This window comes from Lasioglossum baleicum, chromosome 12 (assembly GCF_051020765.1).
Source record: "Lasioglossum baleicum chromosome 12, iyLasBale1, whole genome shotgun sequence".
Taxonomy (NCBI): domain Eukaryota; kingdom Metazoa; phylum Arthropoda; class Insecta; order Hymenoptera; family Halictidae; genus Lasioglossum; species Lasioglossum baleicum.
Window position 1 is genome coordinate 12,862,990 of NC_134940.1, and position 18,718 is coordinate 12,881,707.

The window sequence follows — 18,718 nt, forward strand, 5'->3', positions numbered from 1 at the left end:
CCACCTTCGACGAAGAACTGGCTAGGTCAGGGGTCGGCAAGCTTTTGAGTCGGAAGAGTCAAAAATTACAATTTACAAAATTTCAAAGTTTTGAAAGAGCCACAAAATTTTTTCTTGCCAACAATAAATAGTACTCGCATAAATAAAGTTTTTTGATAAAAAAAAACGAATCTATTTATTCATAAGAAAGAATATCTGTTTATTCATATATAAGTAGTGTTTTTCACAACAAATTAGATAATATATATGTATATTGTATATATGTAAATACATACATAACTTTGAGAAGATAATTCGCTTCTAATTCTTTTACTTGAAACAACAAACTATAAGTCACAGCCAAAGCACTGGTGAAGACGCCAAATCGTCTGGCGTCGAAAGCGAATTAAAACCTACATAGAAATATCCGACGACGGCGTCATTCGAGAGCTTCCGACGAACTGACGACAGTGACGACTCGTGTCACGGGGGAGGGGTGCGGTGAAAAGCGAGTACAAGTGGCTGAGAGATAGAATCGGTGCCTAATCTTTGTTAATCAGTTCAGAACGATTTTTAAATGTTTTTTTTTTATAAAATAAATAATATTTGCGTATGAAACTAAAGAGCCGCAGCTTCACATCCAAAGAGCCGCATGTGGCTCGCGAGCCGCAGGTTGCCGACCCCTGGGCTAGGTCAACAACGATTACGCAACCGTGACAGCATTAAAGAAACGAAAAAGTGAAAGAAACGACATAATTAACCCTTGTGTAGTCAACCCGGTACCCATTTACTGTATTTCTTTCAACAATTTGTTAAAGTTCCTCTAAAAAATATTACAAAATTTCACTGAATGTCCATTCTTTACTCGCTAATATATTAATTTATAGTCTTATAATGAGAATCTCTGCAAGCATGGTAAATACAGAATGGTTTTGGATCATTATCATTATATGTATTTATATTATGTAGTTAATACAGTTAAAGGTTCATAGTCTATACGAAATACCAGAGTTTTACTAAAAACCAGAGGTGTCCTAAGACTTATGAGCGGGAGTATATGTACATTTTGGTTGACTGCGCAAGGGTTAAACGGTGTTTTGAATCGACGGGTACAGGCCACGGTGAGCGAAACGGTCGTTTTCAATCGTGACGGACCACGAGCAGGGTGTTGGCCCGTTCGCGTGCCGTTCGTGACCATCGTCGATTTCGAAACGACTGCGCTGGGTACCGTTCGGTCGTGTTTCTCCTCGTGGAAAACACGTTCCTGGTGATCTAACCTTTTGCGAGGAACTCGTTGCAGTTCCTCAATGAACGTACATACGTACGTACGACGCGCGTCGTCTACGTGTAGGATTTTACTTTCGTATCGCCTTTCCCTTTTCCCCAGTTTGCGGTGAGTTTCTCGTCGAGACCGAGTTCCCCGGTTTGAGCGCGAGCGCGATCGTGTTTATGTGAATGTGTCACGCGTCCGTTCTCTCTGCGGCCGCACACGGACATACCCCACCTGTCCCCCACCGTTTTCTCTCTCTTTCTGGTTTCAGTGAAACGGAGGTCCGTAGCACGGGACGGCATAGCACGCGGTAAGATGGCCGTGTACAGACTGCGCTGGCCGATCGTTCGCGTCTGTTTTTCCCTGTGGTTCCTCGCGTCTGCCGTGCTGTGTCAAGAACAAATATCACTCGGCAGCCGGTATTATGGCCGAGACGGTGTCTATGTGCCCCCTAACGGGCCCGATCACAGGACCGACACCTATATTTACAAGGATAGGAGGTACGGGTACCGTCCCAGTTACCTGGACCCTGTTTACAAAGAACCACCGAGACTACCGGACGACCGGTACCATTTCGAGGTGAGTTGTGCACAAAACGCCCGTAGAAAATCCTCCAGGTGATCATTGTGAACTCGTTTCCGCGAGGACGTTGCATTGACACGCCTCGGAATCGATGACACGCGAAGCGCTCGCATACTGGGTCACTCCCATGAGTAAATGTTATGCTGCGCTGGATACGATTTTCGATCGCGTGGCGCGATGACGCTCGTCTCGCTTGATCCAACGCGTTTGAAGTTTCAACTGCTCTTCTAACACCTTCAGACAAATTGAAGCGATAGGCGTCGTCCCGCGAAAATACAAAATTGATCTGCGGTTACGATCGAACACGAGCGATACCTCGTTTGTCCCAATGCGCTGTCGCAAGAGCGGTTCGGTCGCATTGGAGCGAGCGAGATCAGTGTGTGTTGCATGCGATCGAAAATCGCAGCCAGTAAGTACGTCCGCAGCCTACCGCGATCTTTCCCGAGATAAATGTACAGTATGTTTCAAAGAGTCGTTTGACCCCGATTTTATAATCTACATGCATAAACCTGGACTCCCATATATAGGTCATTGCATTTGTCCTACAATGCCTTGGCAAAATATCAATAAAAAGACTGGGTTGAGCTTTGTATCATAAAAAAATTAATGGTACCAGATTAGCCCCTTAGAAATCAAAGAAACTTCATCGGAAGAGCTTTAAAAAAGTGTTCAATGCCAATTTGATCAATTTCGAAGACATACCTTGTCCCAGTTGCTTGGAACATCCTATACAGATTGTTATTGTTTTCAGGATACCACGTCGAGACTACCACTGCCTGGAATACTGGGAGGTTGGCGGGAGGACCTTCAGGGTAGGGAACGGTCCGACTCAAAAACCCTGGACAGAGACGTCCTTGTTACCACTGCCTATGGCCAAGTGCAAGGATTCAAAGTTTACCTGTACGACGACCCACAAGCAAGACACAGGCCTTACAGTCTGCCGGTAGAGAGAGTCACGAAGACTGTCAATGTATTTCTGGGCATTCCGTATGCCATGCCACCTACGAGGGAGGGGCGTTTCAGGCCTCCCAGACCTCACAGAGGTTGGCAACTGCTACAAGCCGTCGATTGGGGACCGGCGTGTCCCCAGCCGAGCGCATATACTGGCGCCACTAAAGGAGTCAAAGACGTGGACGAAGACTGTCTATACCTAAATGTGTTCACACCGTACAGCGGTTCTGGCGTACCTCAACCGTATGCTGTGATGCTTTATATCCACGGTGGAGAATTTACTCATGGAGCTAGTAATTTGTTTCCTGGCCACATGTTGGCAGCATTTTACAATGTTGTAGTGGTGTCCATTAATTATCGGTTGGGCGCGTTGGGGTTCCTGAGCACCGGAGATGAGAACAGTCCTGGGAACTATGGGCTCTTGGACCAAGCGATGGCGTTAAGATGGGTGCACGATAATATTCGGGCTTTCAACGGCGATCCCGACGCGATCACGCTTTTTGGTCCAGGCGCTGGTGCTGCTAGCGCCGGATTGCTTATGATTGCTCCTAGAACGAGAGACATGGTCTCGAAAGTAATTGCTCAGTCGGGTTCCCCGTTAGCGGACTGGGCAGTTATAATGGACAAATATAGGGCTCAAAACACATCCAGAGTATATGCTGAAATGCTGGGCTGTAGCATAGAGAGCAGCTGGAAATTGATTCAATGCTTGAAAGACGGACGAAGCTTCCTCGAGCTGGGTAACTCCCAGCTGAAGCCGCACGTTGGAATGTTCCCGTGGGCACCCGTGTACGACCTCAATTTCACAGTGCCCAGCGATAATCTCTACGAAGACTGGAGAACATCAGACTGGCACTTTTTCACCGAAACGCCAGAGGACAGCATCAGAAAGCACAGGTACAAACGTAATTTGGCATACATGGCTGGCGTGACGACGCAAGAGGCATCGTACATACTGTGTGAGTAACAAGTAGCGAGTACAAAGCAGAGATGGGGAAAAGTTGTTTCGATTGACGAATAATGCCCAACTCTGCTACAAAATACGTGCGTTGGCAGTGTATTAATATTTTCGTTATTTCAGATAACAACGCCACACTGGCAAAGAACCAGTACACCATAGATCCAGAATCGTTCGACCAAAAGCTCTGGGAACTCGTGCTCCAGTATAATTACACTTTGAACCCGCAGGGTGTATACGAAGCTATCAAATACATGTATACTTACTGGCCGGATCCTAATAACGTTACGCACATTCGCGATCAGTATGTGAATGTAAGCTAACTGTACTGTAGCCGTGAGAGCGCGTTTTAATAGGAATAATTAATGATCCTATCTTTTTAGCTGTTGTCTGACTTCCATTATGTGGCACCGTTTGATAAAGTAGCGAAACTTCTGGTGGAACAGCATGTGCCTACATTCTTGTACGTATTAAACACAACTATAGAAGCGTTGAAACTGCCACAGTGGCGAAGGGTACCTCACGACACTGAACTCCTTTGGCTCACAGGAGCGCCATTCATGGATGTTGGTGTGTATGCGATGTAATGCAGCCTAAAGGTGCGAATACACTAGCAAAACATGTTACACGTTACTTGCTAGTGCTGCCGCACCTTAAGAAACTTGTCCGGATAATTTTCTAACAACGAAATACAATTTTATAGAATTCTTCCCCCAGAAATGGAAACTGAAACGAGACATGTGGACCGATAACGATCGCAATATGAGTCACTTCTTTATGAAGGCGTATTCAAATTTTGCAACGTTCGGGTACGTGTTCCATGTGGCTTATAAAACGCGTTGTAGTCCAGTATAGTGTAGAGATCACATTGCTTTCTTCCAGAAATCCTACACCGTCACAAATTTTGGGATTGCACATGGAAGTCGCCAGACAGGGACAATTGCGGTATTTGAATATAAACACCACCTTCAACAGCTCGATTCTGCTGAATTATAGGCAAACGGAGAGCGCTTTTTGGTCTATGTACCTGCCCACTGTTATTGGTCGCTTGGTGCCTACGTATCCACCGGTTACCGAGGTGAGATCATGCTCGTTTGCTATAATGGCTAATTGTAATCAAGAAAAATGTAAGATAAAATACCTTTCTCACCAATTCCTCTGTCACATGAGTTACACTTCACACGAATAAAAATAAGAATGAAATTACAGTACTGGTGGGAACCAAAGCAGCCATTGCAAATCGCCTTCTGGTCAGTCTCCACAGCGTGTCTGCTGCTGATCGTGCTATCCGTGGTGTGCTGCATGCTTTGGCGTAACGCCAAAAGGTAAGGAAAGGTAAACAGAACCAAACCCATATGACGACTACTCCAGGCTCTGGTAGGGCTTGCTACCCGATAATCTAGTTGTAGAGCATGCGGGACATGGTTCTGGTTTTACATCTACTTAAACCGTAGACTTAACACTCATAGAATTCCATTTACTAATTCAACGGTATCTCTGCTTACTATTCACGCAGCAAAACCAAGGCTGCCAGAGTGTACGCAGGTAACTACAACTGCACCTGTCATGTAGTATTCAAGCACTTGTGCACACTTTCGAAATTCTCACTGTTCTAAGAATTCATAATAATAAGTAGACTGCGGATCTTTATGCGAAATACACATTGTCTGCAACAATTGCAAGAAACAAGAGCCAGATATAAATTTGTTTCTACCTCAAATAATTCGTTACTCTCACTTAATTATTTTGTTTCGTAAATGCATAAAATCCCCGGTCTAATAATGAGTTCCATAACTCTTTCGGACCCCGATTGTAAGTGGAATTGAAGAACGGTACTCGATTTTGTAATACGTTTGCCCGAAGCAAGATACTAATAGTTGTTTTGATGCTGGGTGTTTTTAGACAATCTGATCACTACTATAGCGGGGACATCCTGATGGTTCGAGACGACGAACCCTCGGAGGGAATCGAGAATCTAACTCGCTCCTCCAAGGAGAACGTGTACGAGTATCGGGACGCGCCGCCATTGAGGTCTAGAGTCACACGGCAGAACGAGGCAAAGATTCAGGATCGACTAACGCAGAATAGGAAGTTTAGCTCGACTCCCTCGCTCAGAAGCAACTCGAACATCTCGCTGAAAGATATGCGCTCCGAGGGATTCGTTACCAGTTCGCCGAACGGCCATCCCAAGATGAATAAAGCGCTGAGCCAGACCTCGTTACGCAAAAGCAAAACACACCTTGTTCAGGGTGTCCCGCAAACAGCTGTATAAAATTCCCATTCGCAGGTTTCTTATTTATTTGAGATAATAATGCGCGAAGCGCAGAGAACCACTTTCCGTCGAAGACGGGTGACGGCGCGTGACGACTGAATTTTATTACTGTTAGAAGATTCAGCTAAATATTTCATCCGTCCATAAAAACGTTGTTGTATTTGTAATGTACATACATCGATATACAGTGACCGATCAAGTATCTTTTAATCGGAATAACTTTTTAAATACTAGTGTTAAAATTGAATCAACCGACTTGAGAGTTCTTGAGATCAGATGACGCGCAAAGAAAATTTTGCTAAAATTGCTTTCTACAACTTATTCTGTTTTAAAGGCTACTTGATTAATTACGCGAGCCACTGCACTTACTTTATACCATTTTTATACCGATTTTAGGTTTATAAGGATCGACGTTGTGCCTTGTAGGATATACGAATAACCATTCGCGAGATAGCAACATGTAATAGTAATATATTTTACAATAGCGTAAGCTAAGACACATTACTTTACTGCAACGAAACGAATGCATTTTTCATGTACAAATATGAATAATTTGTACACAGCTACGTGCGTAGTATTATTAGAGGACCCGCGTAGTTGTAGTCAAATCGATCTCATTCTCACCGTCGACACCGTTCATTTAGACGTATAAGTTTCAAGCGTCCAGTAACACGCACAATCGAATTATATACAATTAAATATATATGTATATGTATACACACGTTATTATACCGTGCGAGAGATTTTATATATTTTTTAAGATTCACACGAAGTACACGTCGCAAGTATTTTAATATCAAAGAACACCGTTGAGTAAGTTTTTTACAGTTTATATCGTTTAGATATGTTGATCGCGGCCACGTTCATTGTGCACATACTGTTTATCACGTGACGCAATGTAAACAATTTTTCTGACATTAAACGAAGAAACATGGGACCGAAAAAAGCGGAAGTAATGATTGTCGTACGCTAGTTACTCTTCTCCTTTACAGTCTGGTTGTTTCTCGAAACAGAAACGTTCGGTGAGAGGAAAAGAGCGCGTAGACCGCGAGGAGCAGAGCAAGTACAACTTCGATCCTCTTCGTCTGGAAGTAAAGTACCCTGGAACAGCGATACTGCTCCTGAAATGCCAAGAACAACCTGTGCTTTTGGCGGCGGCCGCCGCTCTTTCCAAATACGGCAGCAAAACCAAAGAGAATTTAGAAGTATTGTTCGATCTCGACATCGTGGAGAGCGTGATCCCGTTGATCGAACACGAAGATTTATTTATCCGAAGGTTTCGTTTTATTTTTAACACTAGGTTTACGGGTCGCATTCAACTAATTTATTATTTTTTTTTTTGGTATATATTATTCAGAAACTTGGATAGACACATTCTCGTTATTTTTATAAACCAATACAAAATAGTCGATTTAAGTGCACCGTAAATATATTGTTAACCGAGCCATCATTTATTATTTACATAGATTTGCAGCGAAGCTATTGGCAGAAATGATACTCATTCCCAACGTGCGCAACTTTTTAGTGGAGAGCAATTACTATATCTGTTACTTCGCCAAAGTGCTGATCTCCGACAAGGACCTGTTCATGCAGGAATTTTCTTCCTGGATATTAGCGGAAATCTCGGCCGACCTGTTCGGCCTGGCACAACTGTTGAAAATGTGTCCGCAGCTCCAGTTTCTATTCGAAAAGCTTCAGTCGCCTGACCCGGATGTCAAGAGGAACAACTTGCAGATCCTGTACAACTTGTTGCAGGATCCCGTCGGATCGAAAGAGGTCATGGAGACAAAGGTGTACTGGGATGAACAGTTAAACAGAGGATTTTTAACATTTCTTTAACGTGTCTGTTGCGTTCCTCGTTAACATGCTTCTTTCATCCCTTCAGAACTTTAATTTGAGCCTTGTGTACGACCTATTCAACTCGCCCTATCTTCAGATCCAAAGGCTAGCTCTGAATGTAATAGCCAATATAGTGAACAGGAACCGAGATGAACCGCTGCAGGAGATTTTCAGGCTATCGAATGGTCTCCAAGCTTTGCTAAGGTTCCTAGATGTAAGACAGGATTGTGTGTGGTCCTGTAATATTGAAGGGGCTACATACACCTTGAAGCGTGAAAATAGAATTTTTATTTCTTGAATTACATCTTGAAGTACACACTTTCAGTATGTACTTCAGGAGTACAGTTTAAACTACGATCGAATAAAAATATTTTTAGGAACTTGAATTTTTTTTGTTCACCAAGGTGTATGTAGCCCCTTAATTCTGCGTCTCCCTTGGTTCAGAACGACGAGTGGCAAGATCTCCACGCGGAGGTACTTAGGGTCCTTTGTTTGGCGTCCGATAACACCGCGACGGTGGAGCTACTACACAGCATAGGCGGTATCGGGCAGATACTGAAGTATATAGAGGACGCGGCGCACTCGAAACTCTTCATAGAAGCTCTGGACGTAGCAGTTCGCCTTACTCACACACCTATGGGTAGAAAGGTAAATGTTTCTTTGCTCGACGAAACTCCGAAGTTCTTGTTTCTATGTTATTATTCGATTGGATGCTCGTTTGCTCTGTAGGCACTCTACGCTCATGGTATCGTGAATCATTTATTGGGCGCGCTCGAAGTCAGTGTAACAGCGAACTTGTACGAGATCAGTTGCCACGGAATCGGCATGATGACGCTTCATAACGAAGCGGCCAAAGAACTGACTGCCAGCAATTGCATAAAAAATATTTTAGGTATAGATGTCAGCTACGTTCCCCTGTAATCGCTTTCCTAAGAAGCACATATACGTGTCCTAGATATATTAAAAAACGAATCATTCAAGTGGAGTACCAGGCAGATAGCAATGTTTGCTTTGAACCAGCTGCTCAATTGCGACATAAAGAATTGCCAAGACTTCTTAGACATGCAGGGCCAGGTAGCTGTTTCGATTAGGTCTAGTCACAGATCATTTTTCTTTTTGAGGAAAAGGAGGGATTCTAAAAGAATTCATAAACTAAACGAAACGGTTTCATGACCCTTCAGAATTATCTAGTATGGCTGATGAAACAACCAGGGAAGATGCCCGTAGAAATTTTGATCGGAGCCATCCAATGCCTAACGACGATAGGGAGGAATCAGTCGTTACGCGGTGCTATTGTCAATACGGAGACTATGGACGTGCTATGCACGTCCTTCGAGGTGAGCCTCTGGACAGCAGGCATAGGGACATTTTTGCGAATTGTAAGCGCTAATGAAAGTTGCTTATAATATTTCAGCTGACATGTCCAACGACGGTCGAGTACAAGATCGCTTGCTGCAACGCTCTCGCTATCCTCTGCGTGGACAGGATCGGAAGATCCGCTTTTCTGAAGTGCCACGGGCCAAGAAGATTATATAATTTGTTATGCGACGTCAGCTCGGTTCCAACAAGGAGCGCAGCCGCCCAGCTCGTTCAATTGTTATGCGCGGATCCGGTTCTGGCCGACGCTTTCGTGAACGCTAGATATCTGAATTAGTAAGCGAACTCCCCCCAGACCCTTGGTTTGGTATTAGAGCGAGAGATTCGCGACCGTTCTCGATGAAACTAACCGATGAAAATATCTCGAACAAAGCATGCTGAAGAACCGCTCCGCCGCGAAGATTGTGCCGTCCTGGAACACGTGCATCGACGCGCTCTTCGACTCCCACCTGCCAATCAAGTTCGCTTTCACCGGACGACTTTCGTTACACGACGTCACCCAGAATGGATTCTACACTCTACGGAAAAACATCTGCCCGTAGGACTTGATTCTTACAAAACCTTCTAACCGGATTACAGTAGACTCCCTGCTCTTAACCGGCGTGTATTTCTGAAATTGTCTCGATATCCGGATTGCAAACAGGTTTCCAATATTGGACGACATCTTCCGTTTCCAGTTCTGCCCAGTAGATCCCATTTACGTAGTCAACTGCCCGGTCAACCACGCGTCGGAATCCCAGGATACGTTGCGTCATCTGAGCATAGAAGGTATATGGTCGCCGATTCTGTCGTGATCGACGCGAGTCACGTTACTCGATCTTGCAGAGGATATCAGCACCGAAAGAGCGGAGAGTGTCGTCCGTCCTCGAATATTCCTGTCCGCGCAGATAGAAAGTCTAGAGATGGGCGCGAGATTTAGCCGTTTGCCATCCGACAATTGCCTGCACGATTACGTGGAGCTATTTAAATGCATGGTCGTCGCCGCGGAATCGAAACGCATGTACGCATCGTCGTTTGAAAAGTGTTTTACAAATATTATTTACTATTCTTCGATAACCATTGTACATCGTTCGCGCAGAGCATCCGAGACAAAGCCGGGATTGACAAACGTGAGCTACGTGGCATCGCGCGCTCGAATGTTGGCGAAGTTCGTGGCCAAGCAAATGTCGGGACCTGATCAATTCGTCAACTGCATCGACCATCAGCTAGAAATCCATTTAAAAGAGATCAAAGAGACCATAGAGACCAGCGTGATACCGTTAGGGATCTTGCGGATCGGTTCCTACCTCGAGAGGGCCCTACTGTTTAAAGTAATCGCGGATAGAGTGTTTCTACCCGCTGCTTTGGTACGGGGAGAGTACGGGAAGGCTTGGATCGAGATAGCTGTCCCCGAAGTAATGTCTGAGATTTCTTGATCGGACGCTCCCGGTCAGCTATACAGGCTGTTCTATTTGAAAACTTTCACACAGCAATCGAAGTCGGGCAGGAATTAGAATAGAACAGCCTGTATGCTATACAACAGGCTTGTTGCTCACGAGTTGCGGATCTCGAACCGCTACTCCCACTAAGAGCGCGGTGGTGAGGGTAGTGGCTCGTAGGTCGACAGCTGGTGAGCAAGTTGCCGAGGTTATACAACGTATAAAAAGCTAATGAAATAACAACATTGTAGACACAAGAGCCAGCCGAGGAAACGTCGTTTCATCATTATATAGAGGGGACCCCGACGTGTCCAGAGTTCTTGAGGTTCCAACAGCTACAGCCGCAAGGGAACTCGATATCCGTGAATCGTCGTCGAACGACGTTCCCGTCGAAGCTGCTCAAGCCGAATTTCATCGTCGACTTAATGCACTCGCCCGGCGACCTGATCCCGATAAACAGTCGTCGGGCGAGGCTGTATCGCGAGCAGGAGGCGGTTTGCCGAGGGGTGTGCTACGACTGACGCAAAACCTCTACAAAATCTGTTCTTCGCACCCTCACTCTAGCGCACTCTTTGGATCGTAGAAAATCAAGAAACACCTTGTAAAATTATCCCGCGGTAAAATAGAAAAATGTTATTCAAAGTCTCGTCTCGGTCATGGGATCTCCATGTGTATGTCTCCGAGTTTGACTACCCCAAGGAAACTGTCGATGTCCTCGAGTATGGCGCCCCGCGGTGACTCCTCGATCTCTTTCAAGGACAGAGAATCGTTCTTCCTGAGGAGCGTCACCTGCGCCGAGAAACAGGACTGGTCGATCTTCGTGCCGGTTCTCGCCACCTGGAATCGTGCGATTCGAAAAATATTCTACGCTGACGTATCCCGGACATTGCCGGAGAACGAGTTTCTCACTCACCGAGCACTGCAAAATGACACGATTGTTCACCTCCAACCGGAATCCGGCTGCGTGGACCGTGTCCACGTAGTGGATCTGCGCGTACACCAAATATAGCCCGTCCCTGGGTATTATGAGACTACCGTCCTCGTGCATGTTGAAGTGTTGGTCCATTAGCGCCCCGTGCATCCAATCGGTGGCTCGCCACGCGGTGAATATCCTGTCCCTGTGACATTGTCCCACCGCCGTCAGATTGCAATTCCTGCATCTGTGCCGGCAATCGCTCACACCTGGCAGCTTGCTATCGGCGCTATAGTGAGCGGCGAGGGCGTGCCCGGACACCTGCAAATAGAGATGGATCTTTTAAAGGGGCTGCGGACACAAATGGCTCCACATAAGTTGCCACAGCTACGTTATTTATGGCTCTTTCGCATAAAAAATAATAATTGATTTGGTTACTGCAATAACTTGATTTTCGTTCTTGATATGTTTAATCGGTTGAAAAATTCTTCTATAATGTTTGTACTGTTTTAAAATACGTTTAAAATACATTTTTTTGTCATAAATTGTTTTTAAGCAAGTCAATTTTGAGCGGTCACTGGTGACCACAGCAGTTTACCGGGTCAAGTCTACTGTGTACAGGGTGTATAAAGAGTAATGGTCATCCGTCGTAGGGGTGAATCTATCGCTGGATCGGTGGACATTTGTGAGAGAAACTTGCCGCAAAATTTTTTATAACAAAGAAAATGGTTGTTAAAGTGAAGTTTCTTTTTACATCAACACCTACTCATCCAGAAGAGACAAAGCTTGAAAGAAACCATATGTCGCGTACAAATAGTTATTGAGATATAAGCTGTTAAAGTTTTTGCAGAATTTGATTGTGTGGAACTACATATAGACAAAAGCCTACTACTAAAATCCACACGACCGTGTGGATGAGACAGAACATGATCGTGCCCATTCGGATCATAAATTTGAAGCCGTAAAATATGGAAGAATGCCTTACACCCATTTTTATACATAAGAATATTAATCCAGGGTTATAAAATACTTATGTCAAGGTACTTATACAAATTTTTATAACCACCGCGCTCGAATCAGATCGATGATTTTAGAACCACCGATCCAGAGATGTAGATTCACCCCTAGAACGGATGACCATTACTTTTTATACACCCTGTACAAAGGTGCTTCGATAGTTTCATTAGCAAGCGTGGCGATAGCTATGCAAATACACCGCTGTACACCGGGTTGCCGCTAACAGGCGGATCGTAAAATCAACTGGCACGATTAGCCATCGTATTACCTGCAAGCCCTTCGGGGCGTCCATTGGCTGCGCTTGATAGTTCTCAACATCCGAGTCGTCTTGATTTTCCGATGCGAAATGGGAGAAATGTCTTTTGGACGAGTGCCTGGCCCTAAAGAAGGAAATAGTATTACGCTGCGATTTTACTCTTCAGTTACCAAGAAACAAAACCTTTGCGAAAAATTGACCTGCGTCTTGTAAATTCAAGATCAATCCTCTTTTAAACTTTTGTCACAGACTCCCAAGGAAGCAGTTGAGTTCCCGAACACTCAATCCCCAAAAATCCCACAAAAGCAAAGTAATTTGATCATCACAATCAAAATTAATTGAACGTGTTAAAAGAAGCTTGATCTTGGAACTGAAGATCAATCTTGCGAAAATGTTTCCGCACCTGACGTGTCTCGTCCGGCTGGGTTTCTTCGGGGTCTCGTGGTCGTCGAGGTTGCGCTTCTGTTTCACAGCGGCTCTCCATTCCTGCAACCGGCTCAGCGTGTCCTTAGCGCCTGGAACGTCTCTTTTCCGTTTAGTACTCAGTTTCGGTTGGCCCCGTTGCTCTTCGGAAGACTTCTTATGATCTAGCTCTTCCAGGTGACGATCCTTCTCCGCGTTCCTGTGATCACTGTCCCGGGCATTCGTCTTCGGTTCCTGGCCATGCTTGACCTCGGCCTTGCGCACCGCTGTCAACAGTTTCATCATGGCTTTATCAGCGCTAGAAGGATCCGGTGGAGATGGCACAGGTGCGTTGGTCGACGGGTGATCTGGCAAATCGGAGGGCCTGGCCCCGTAATTCGGCGGAGAGAACGGGAAGAACGGTGGAGCGTCTTGAATGGTCGAAGAGAAGACATGACGTTGCGACGAAGCTGTGCTACTATCGTCGTTGCCGACATCGTAGGCGATGTCGTAGTCTGTGTTCTCGATGTCCGCCTCCCCGGGGTCGTCATCATCGTCGTCGTCGTCGTCGTCGTCGTCGTCGTCGTTATCGTCATCATCGTCATCCTCGTCGCTCGGCTCGCCGGCGTACAGCTGCACTCAGAATTATTTTCATCCATTTAGGTATATACTTCCTCTCCTAGCATAAAGCTAACGATAAAAGCACAGCAATACCTCGCTTCGATCTCGGACTAGAAGTCTTCGAGCAAGATATTAAGGAGGTCGTTTCCAGGATTACGAGGGTGCGAGATGCGCGTTCTAAATTCTTGATAATGCAAAGATGGGGTTTTTCAGTAGTCAAAACCGCTAGATAAAAGATCAATTTAGGCCTCGATTGCTCTATTTTTACGTTTACGAGGCGTAATTTGCATTACGCGCAGCATGTAGCTGTCGCGACTTTATGAAAATAGCTACGTGCTATTATACTACTACTAAATTTAAAATTAGGACTTTTAAGGACGATTGCGGCCTAAATTGGTCTTTTATCCAGCGCTTTTGATTACTGAAAAACCCCATCTTTGCATTATAGAGAAATAGGAAGGCGCATCCCGCACCCTTGCAATCCTGGAAGCTAGAGCCTACCCTCTTAATGCACTCGGAAACGAACGAAGTCATTAAGATCGTTAAGATTTCACGGGGAATTGCATAATCGCTTCGATAGACCGATCGAGCTACGTGTTCTCCACGATCGAGGGGTCGTCGAACCGTTTAAGGGAGCCAACAAGGAGCACGTGGTCCCTCGGCCTATCACCGACCTCTCGTGTCACGCGTACCACGCTCGATAACCCGATTTCTCGTTTTGTTACATGCGATTCGGGCTATTGCGTGTAATTAATATCAGAATTCACGACCACCGTCACGACGATCCGTTTTCTCTTGTCCGCGATACGATACTCCCAGAGCGACATAGGAGGACACTCCGTGGTTCAAGTGAAACGATATACCACTGTTATAAATAAATCTCGTTACCTGAGAAATTGTTAGCGAGGTGTACGCATATCGCAGAACGAGTATATTCTGCGTTCCTAAACCGACCAGACTGGCAGGATAAAAAGATACAGGAGCTACGTAGACATTCATTTCAACCTGACTAACTTTACAGAGTTGAAAACAATATAATTATAGCGATTTGTATTGTAACTCACCTGCTCCTCGAACGCCTTCAGCTCGTCCAGGAGATCTTGCTGGAGGAACCGATGCTTCAAGGTCTCCACGTCCCGCTTCAGCTCCTCGATCTGCCTCGCGTTCGTCAAAGAGCATCGCAGATTCCATGTTTCCAGGCCCAAGCAGAGAACAGCGATCACAAGCGCGAGCACGCTTAGAACGGTGTGTCTCCGAGGGCGGAACCACTGCTTGTTGAAGCCCTGTTCGAGCTCCGACTGCGAGATGCTCAGGTTCTCCCTCGAGAAGCTGAGGAAGGAGCGCACCTCTTCTTTACCCCGAACGTCGTTCATCAGCTTCTGCTTCAGCTTCACGACTCTGCTCTCCTCTTCCGGTAGCACGGAAGTCATCTTGATTAAGATTCTCCGAGTTCACCCGAGTATGCTCCTCAGAATCTCGACCGACGGTAGCTGACACTGTAGGAGACTTTTTACATCACATCCGGCAAGCACATGTTGAAAGATAATTGTGAGAGATGAATTTATCCAATGTCGTCTTCAGTCACCGAAAGTTCTAACACCGAATATCCTCTTCTTTGTATGTAGAGGTCTCAGGCAGATGGTAGCTCACATCGCACGTGAGAGATCAATTCCTTCACTGTCGTCCTCGATCGCCTAACTTCTGAAGATCCTCTTCTCTGCACACACACACACACAGGCCCGACCGAACACGGTAGCCGACTCTTTACATCGCACTTCGCAGAAGCATGCAGGAAGATAAACGCATGAAAAATTACAGATCCATCTAAACACCGAAGATTCTGTCCTCTAATCGCGCACAAAGTCAGCTGAGGTTACGAACGAGTCAAGGAGCCGCGTTCCTCTAGCACCGATGAACCGATTAGGTCGACGAAGTCCATGCTATCTGTCGCCGAGTTGTTATCAACTGGCTTGACCGCCGGACTTGTTCAAGCGTTTGGCGGCGTGTTCGCGTCTTCGCTTCTCTACGGCCCCTCGGCGATAACACAATCGCTAAATGAGCTGTGGTAACGAGCTCCGCATGCTTGCACTTTCTCCTTCCATTGGCGGTCCACTGTCATGGGACGAGCATCCTAGCCCGCTAATCGTGTCAACAGCCTCTGTGGATGAATCGTGTGCAGTCAGGTACGCCCGTGAAAATGATCTGTCGCCTTAATGATTTGTCGCACGCCGCCTCGTCCGACCCCACAGATCTCGGGATGCCGCGCGCCGCAAGGATCAAGACGTTAAATGTCCCGCATCCTCGACCTGGCCCTCTTTAAAACCAGTCCGGTGGGTTTTTTTCTTGGCCAGAGGAGGTCCAGAGGAGGTCCAGAGGAGCAGGACCGCCGCCGAGAGAATATCGAAGATTCGACCCTTTCGACCCCCTTTCGACCCCCTCGGCCCCCTCGCCACCGGAACCCTTACTCGCTTTTGTCTCCCCTACTCGTCTTCTCGGTCACACAGTGTTTCGAGCACAGCATACTAGCTCGACCAAACCCAAAATCTAACGAGCAAAAAATATTGCTAATTACTAGACAACGGATTTTACGCACTTGCGGTAAAAATAGATAGGTGCGATTCAAAACGGTACAACGATCGAAAGAATTTCAGGCGTATTGTTTTCAGCTTTTTGAAGTTATAAAAAACCAAAATTTGGTACAGCTAGCTTTCTTTCGGAACACTGTGCCCGATTTTGACTGTGAATCCTTTCCAGTTGGGGAAGACTTGGGGTCGTCGAGATGATTTCAATATTTGTGAAAAATCCTTATGATCTGATAGTTACTGTTCGGTAAACAGATGCGGCACTGTGCAGGTTCAGTGATAAGGCGATCTGACTGAAACTGAATCGAAGAACAGAGGAACTTGAAATGGTACGAGAAAGAAGCAACCAACGTGCTCGACAGACTCGGGCATACTGATGATCGTAACTCGTGTGTCGGAAGCAGAAAACATGTTCGAGTTGATTACAGCAGCGCCTTCGTCCCTGGATCTCAGTGGCGTAGATCAGTGATCCATCGACGAGACGCAGCCTCCTCGACCGGTACAATAGCCCTCCGCGATCGATAAAGCCCTCGGGATCAATGGGAAATTACGTCGCTTCGATCCAACTGATAAAAAGTCCCATTATCTTATTTATAAATGCAAAATAAAAATTGATTGGATTAATTGCAAGGTATAGGATGCACGTAGACATTTCTTTCTCGTTTTAATCATTTTAAGGAGTTAAAAATAATGCAGAAGGGTTTCTATATTTTTCAAATGTCTTTACTGTTTTACATTTGCTCTATCCATTCTTATCATAAATGCATCAAATCCGCAGTCTAACTACAAATAACTAAAATCTAAAATCAGATCTAAAGTCAGCCGGCAACCTGGGTTGAGGCTGACCCAGTGATTGCTGTCCGATGGCTAAATTAAAAATTACGAAGCGCACAGAGCGACGCGATTGGATCATAAGAAAACATTTAATATTCGAGCTCGAGTCCGCTGAGTTTCACGGAAGTAACGCGTATTCTGTAACAGAACAGAGTATATTTTTCTAGGAATTTTTAATACGAGTTTAAGTGGATTCTGGCGACCCGAACGAAATGAGCATGCATTTTTTTCATTTGCAACTTGTTGACGTTGCATCCGTCTCGTCACGAATCACTCGAACGCCCACTATTGGCCATATTTCTCTCAGAATGCACGCTTGTTCCAGGAAAGGCTGCAACAACGTGGAATTCTATCGTGAACGAGGGACCCATGCCGGGGAACAACATCTCCAATTCCGAATTCCTTCGGAGCAGAGCGAATTTGATACACAATGGCTCCTGGAACCGTCGCGTCGCGGCTATGGGAACGCTGGTAAGAACCTCTTCGAGAAATTTCTTCATCCCTCGAAGATTATCTCGCAGGAAATTTGTGAACTTGATTGTCGCTTTCGTTATACTCCTAACAAACTTCTAAGATAGAAGCTGAAGTTTAAACGTTATCCAAAGACGTTATTCGATCGTTGATTGTGTAATTTTTGGATATTTTCCACAGGTTGTTGCCATCTGGGGATGAGGATAATGGAGCATTTGTTGGAGCATCTTGCTTGTCGTCATTGTTATACTCCTAACAAACTTCTAGGATAGAAGCTAAAGTTTAAACGTTATCCAAAGACGTTATCCGATCGTTGATTGTGTAATTTTTGGATACTTTCCACAGGTTGTTGCCGTCTGGGGATGAGGATAATGGAGCATCTGTTGGAGCATCTTTGCTTGTCGTCTTTGTTATACTCCTAACAAACTTCTAAGATACAAAAGAAAACCGAGGTTGCTTGTCATTGTAAAAGGTAAACTATAACGCTATTCGATCGTTGATTGTGTAACTTTTGGACACTTTCCACAGGTTGTTTACCAGCTACAGGCGCGCAATTGGACAGTAATTAATTCGTCCCAGTGGCTCTCCTCGCGAGTTCACATAAAACTCGCTGCATACTACGTGGAAGCGAACTTCGGGATTATCAATTCGTAGAAGAGTTCACAAATGTCAGATGCCTACGCTTTCGCAACCGCGTTATCAGGAATTCTACAATTGCGAGCGTAATTAGTCACCGTGCGACCACCGCGGCGCACGTGTGCCATTAGCACTGCAATTGAGTCTTCCCGCGTAGGAAGACGAAAATTCGTGATCTGGATCAATTTACTGGTTCAACGAGCCGAAACATACTGCCAATTGCTTCATACGGTCTTTCTCCTTGTTTCGTGCGATCTGCCCACACGGTTTTTCCACGACTTTCTTGCGATTACAGTACCGAGAAAACGATTTTAAATACTCCGGGCGCAACGCCTTTCTA

The 18,718-nt window shown here is 45.5% G+C and overlaps 4 protein-coding genes across 14 annotated transcripts in view; 3 read left to right on the forward strand and 1 right to left on the reverse strand.

Moving 5' to 3' along the window:
* The window catches only part of Gli (carboxyl ester lipase-like protein Gli), a 15,881-nt gene extending 8,848 nt beyond the window's left edge, over positions 1-7,033 (forward strand). For 5 of the 7 annotated variants that reach the window (XM_076434255.1, XM_076434253.1, XM_076434256.1 and 2 more), the window contains 8 exons: positions 1,521-1,828; positions 2,583-3,741; positions 3,864-4,054; positions 4,124-4,310; positions 4,444-4,549; positions 4,623-4,818; positions 4,950-5,065; positions 5,643-7,029. In XM_076434255.1, coding sequence (XP_076290370.1) covers positions 1,565-1,828; positions 2,583-3,741; positions 3,864-4,054; positions 4,124-4,310; positions 4,444-4,549; positions 4,623-4,818; positions 4,950-5,065; positions 5,643-6,012 — 2,589 coding nt within the window. In that variant the 5' untranslated portion in view covers positions 1,521-1,564 and the 3' untranslated portion in view covers positions 6,013-7,029. Of the gene's footprint in view, positions 1-1,520; positions 1,829-1,905; positions 2,241-2,582; positions 3,742-3,863; positions 4,055-4,123; positions 4,311-4,443; positions 4,550-4,622; positions 4,819-4,949; positions 5,066-5,256; positions 5,286-5,642 lie in introns of those variants that run through there. The other 2 variants (XM_076434259.1, XM_076434258.1) reach the window with 2 other exon arrangements.
* On the forward strand, positions 6,857-11,174 carry LOC143214563 (armadillo repeat-containing protein 3). The gene is made up of 11 exons (XM_076435777.1): positions 6,857-6,900; positions 6,986-7,288; positions 7,479-7,803; positions 7,898-8,146; positions 8,266-8,578; positions 8,630-8,743; positions 8,789-9,019; positions 9,592-9,766; positions 9,872-9,978; positions 10,024-10,625; positions 11,000-11,174. The coding sequence occupies exons 1-11, from the start codon at positions 6,857-6,859 to the stop codon at positions 11,165-11,167; spliced, it is 2,631 nt and encodes an 876-aa protein (XP_076291892.1). The 3' UTR covers positions 11,168-11,174.
* Positions 8,812-9,636, forward strand: LOC143213927 (uncharacterized). 2 transcript variants are annotated; one of them, XM_076434294.1, is made up of 3 exons: positions 8,812-8,942; positions 9,033-9,188; positions 9,266-9,636. In XM_076434294.1, exons 2-3 carry the CDS (start codon positions 9,051-9,053, stop codon positions 9,503-9,505), a joined length of 378 nt encoding a protein of 125 aa, XP_076290409.1. In that variant the 5' UTR covers positions 8,812-8,942; positions 9,033-9,050; the 3' UTR covers positions 9,506-9,636. The 2 variants fall into 2 exon arrangements, with proteins under 2 accessions (XP_076290409.1, XP_076290408.1); XM_076434293.1 differs by lacking the exon at positions 8,812-8,942 and having other exon boundaries at positions 8,971-9,188; positions 9,266-9,634.
* Egr (TNF superfamily member 12 eiger) lies at positions 10,241-16,813 on the reverse strand. Of its 4 annotated transcripts, none has more exons than XR_013010061.1 (6): positions 14,920-16,810; positions 13,236-13,867; positions 12,845-12,956; positions 11,560-11,880; positions 10,749-11,483; positions 10,241-10,670 (listed from the first exon to the last, which is right to left on the reverse strand). XR_013010061.1 is itself a non-coding variant. In XM_076434278.1 (6 exons), the coding sequence occupies exons 2-6, from the start codon at positions 15,283-15,285 to the stop codon at positions 11,301-11,303; spliced, it is 1,614 nt and encodes a 537-aa protein (XP_076290393.1). In that variant the 5' UTR covers positions 15,286-16,013; positions 16,679-16,813; the 3' UTR covers positions 10,241-11,300. The 4 variants fall into 4 exon arrangements, 3 of the variants coding, with proteins under 3 accessions (XP_076290393.1, XP_076290392.1, XP_076290391.1); XM_076434278.1 differs by having other exon boundaries at positions 10,241-11,483; positions 14,920-16,013; positions 16,679-16,813; XM_076434277.1 differs by having other exon boundaries at positions 10,241-11,483; positions 14,920-16,169; positions 16,679-16,788.
* Between the last annotated feature and the right edge of the window lie 1,905 nt (positions 16,814-18,718).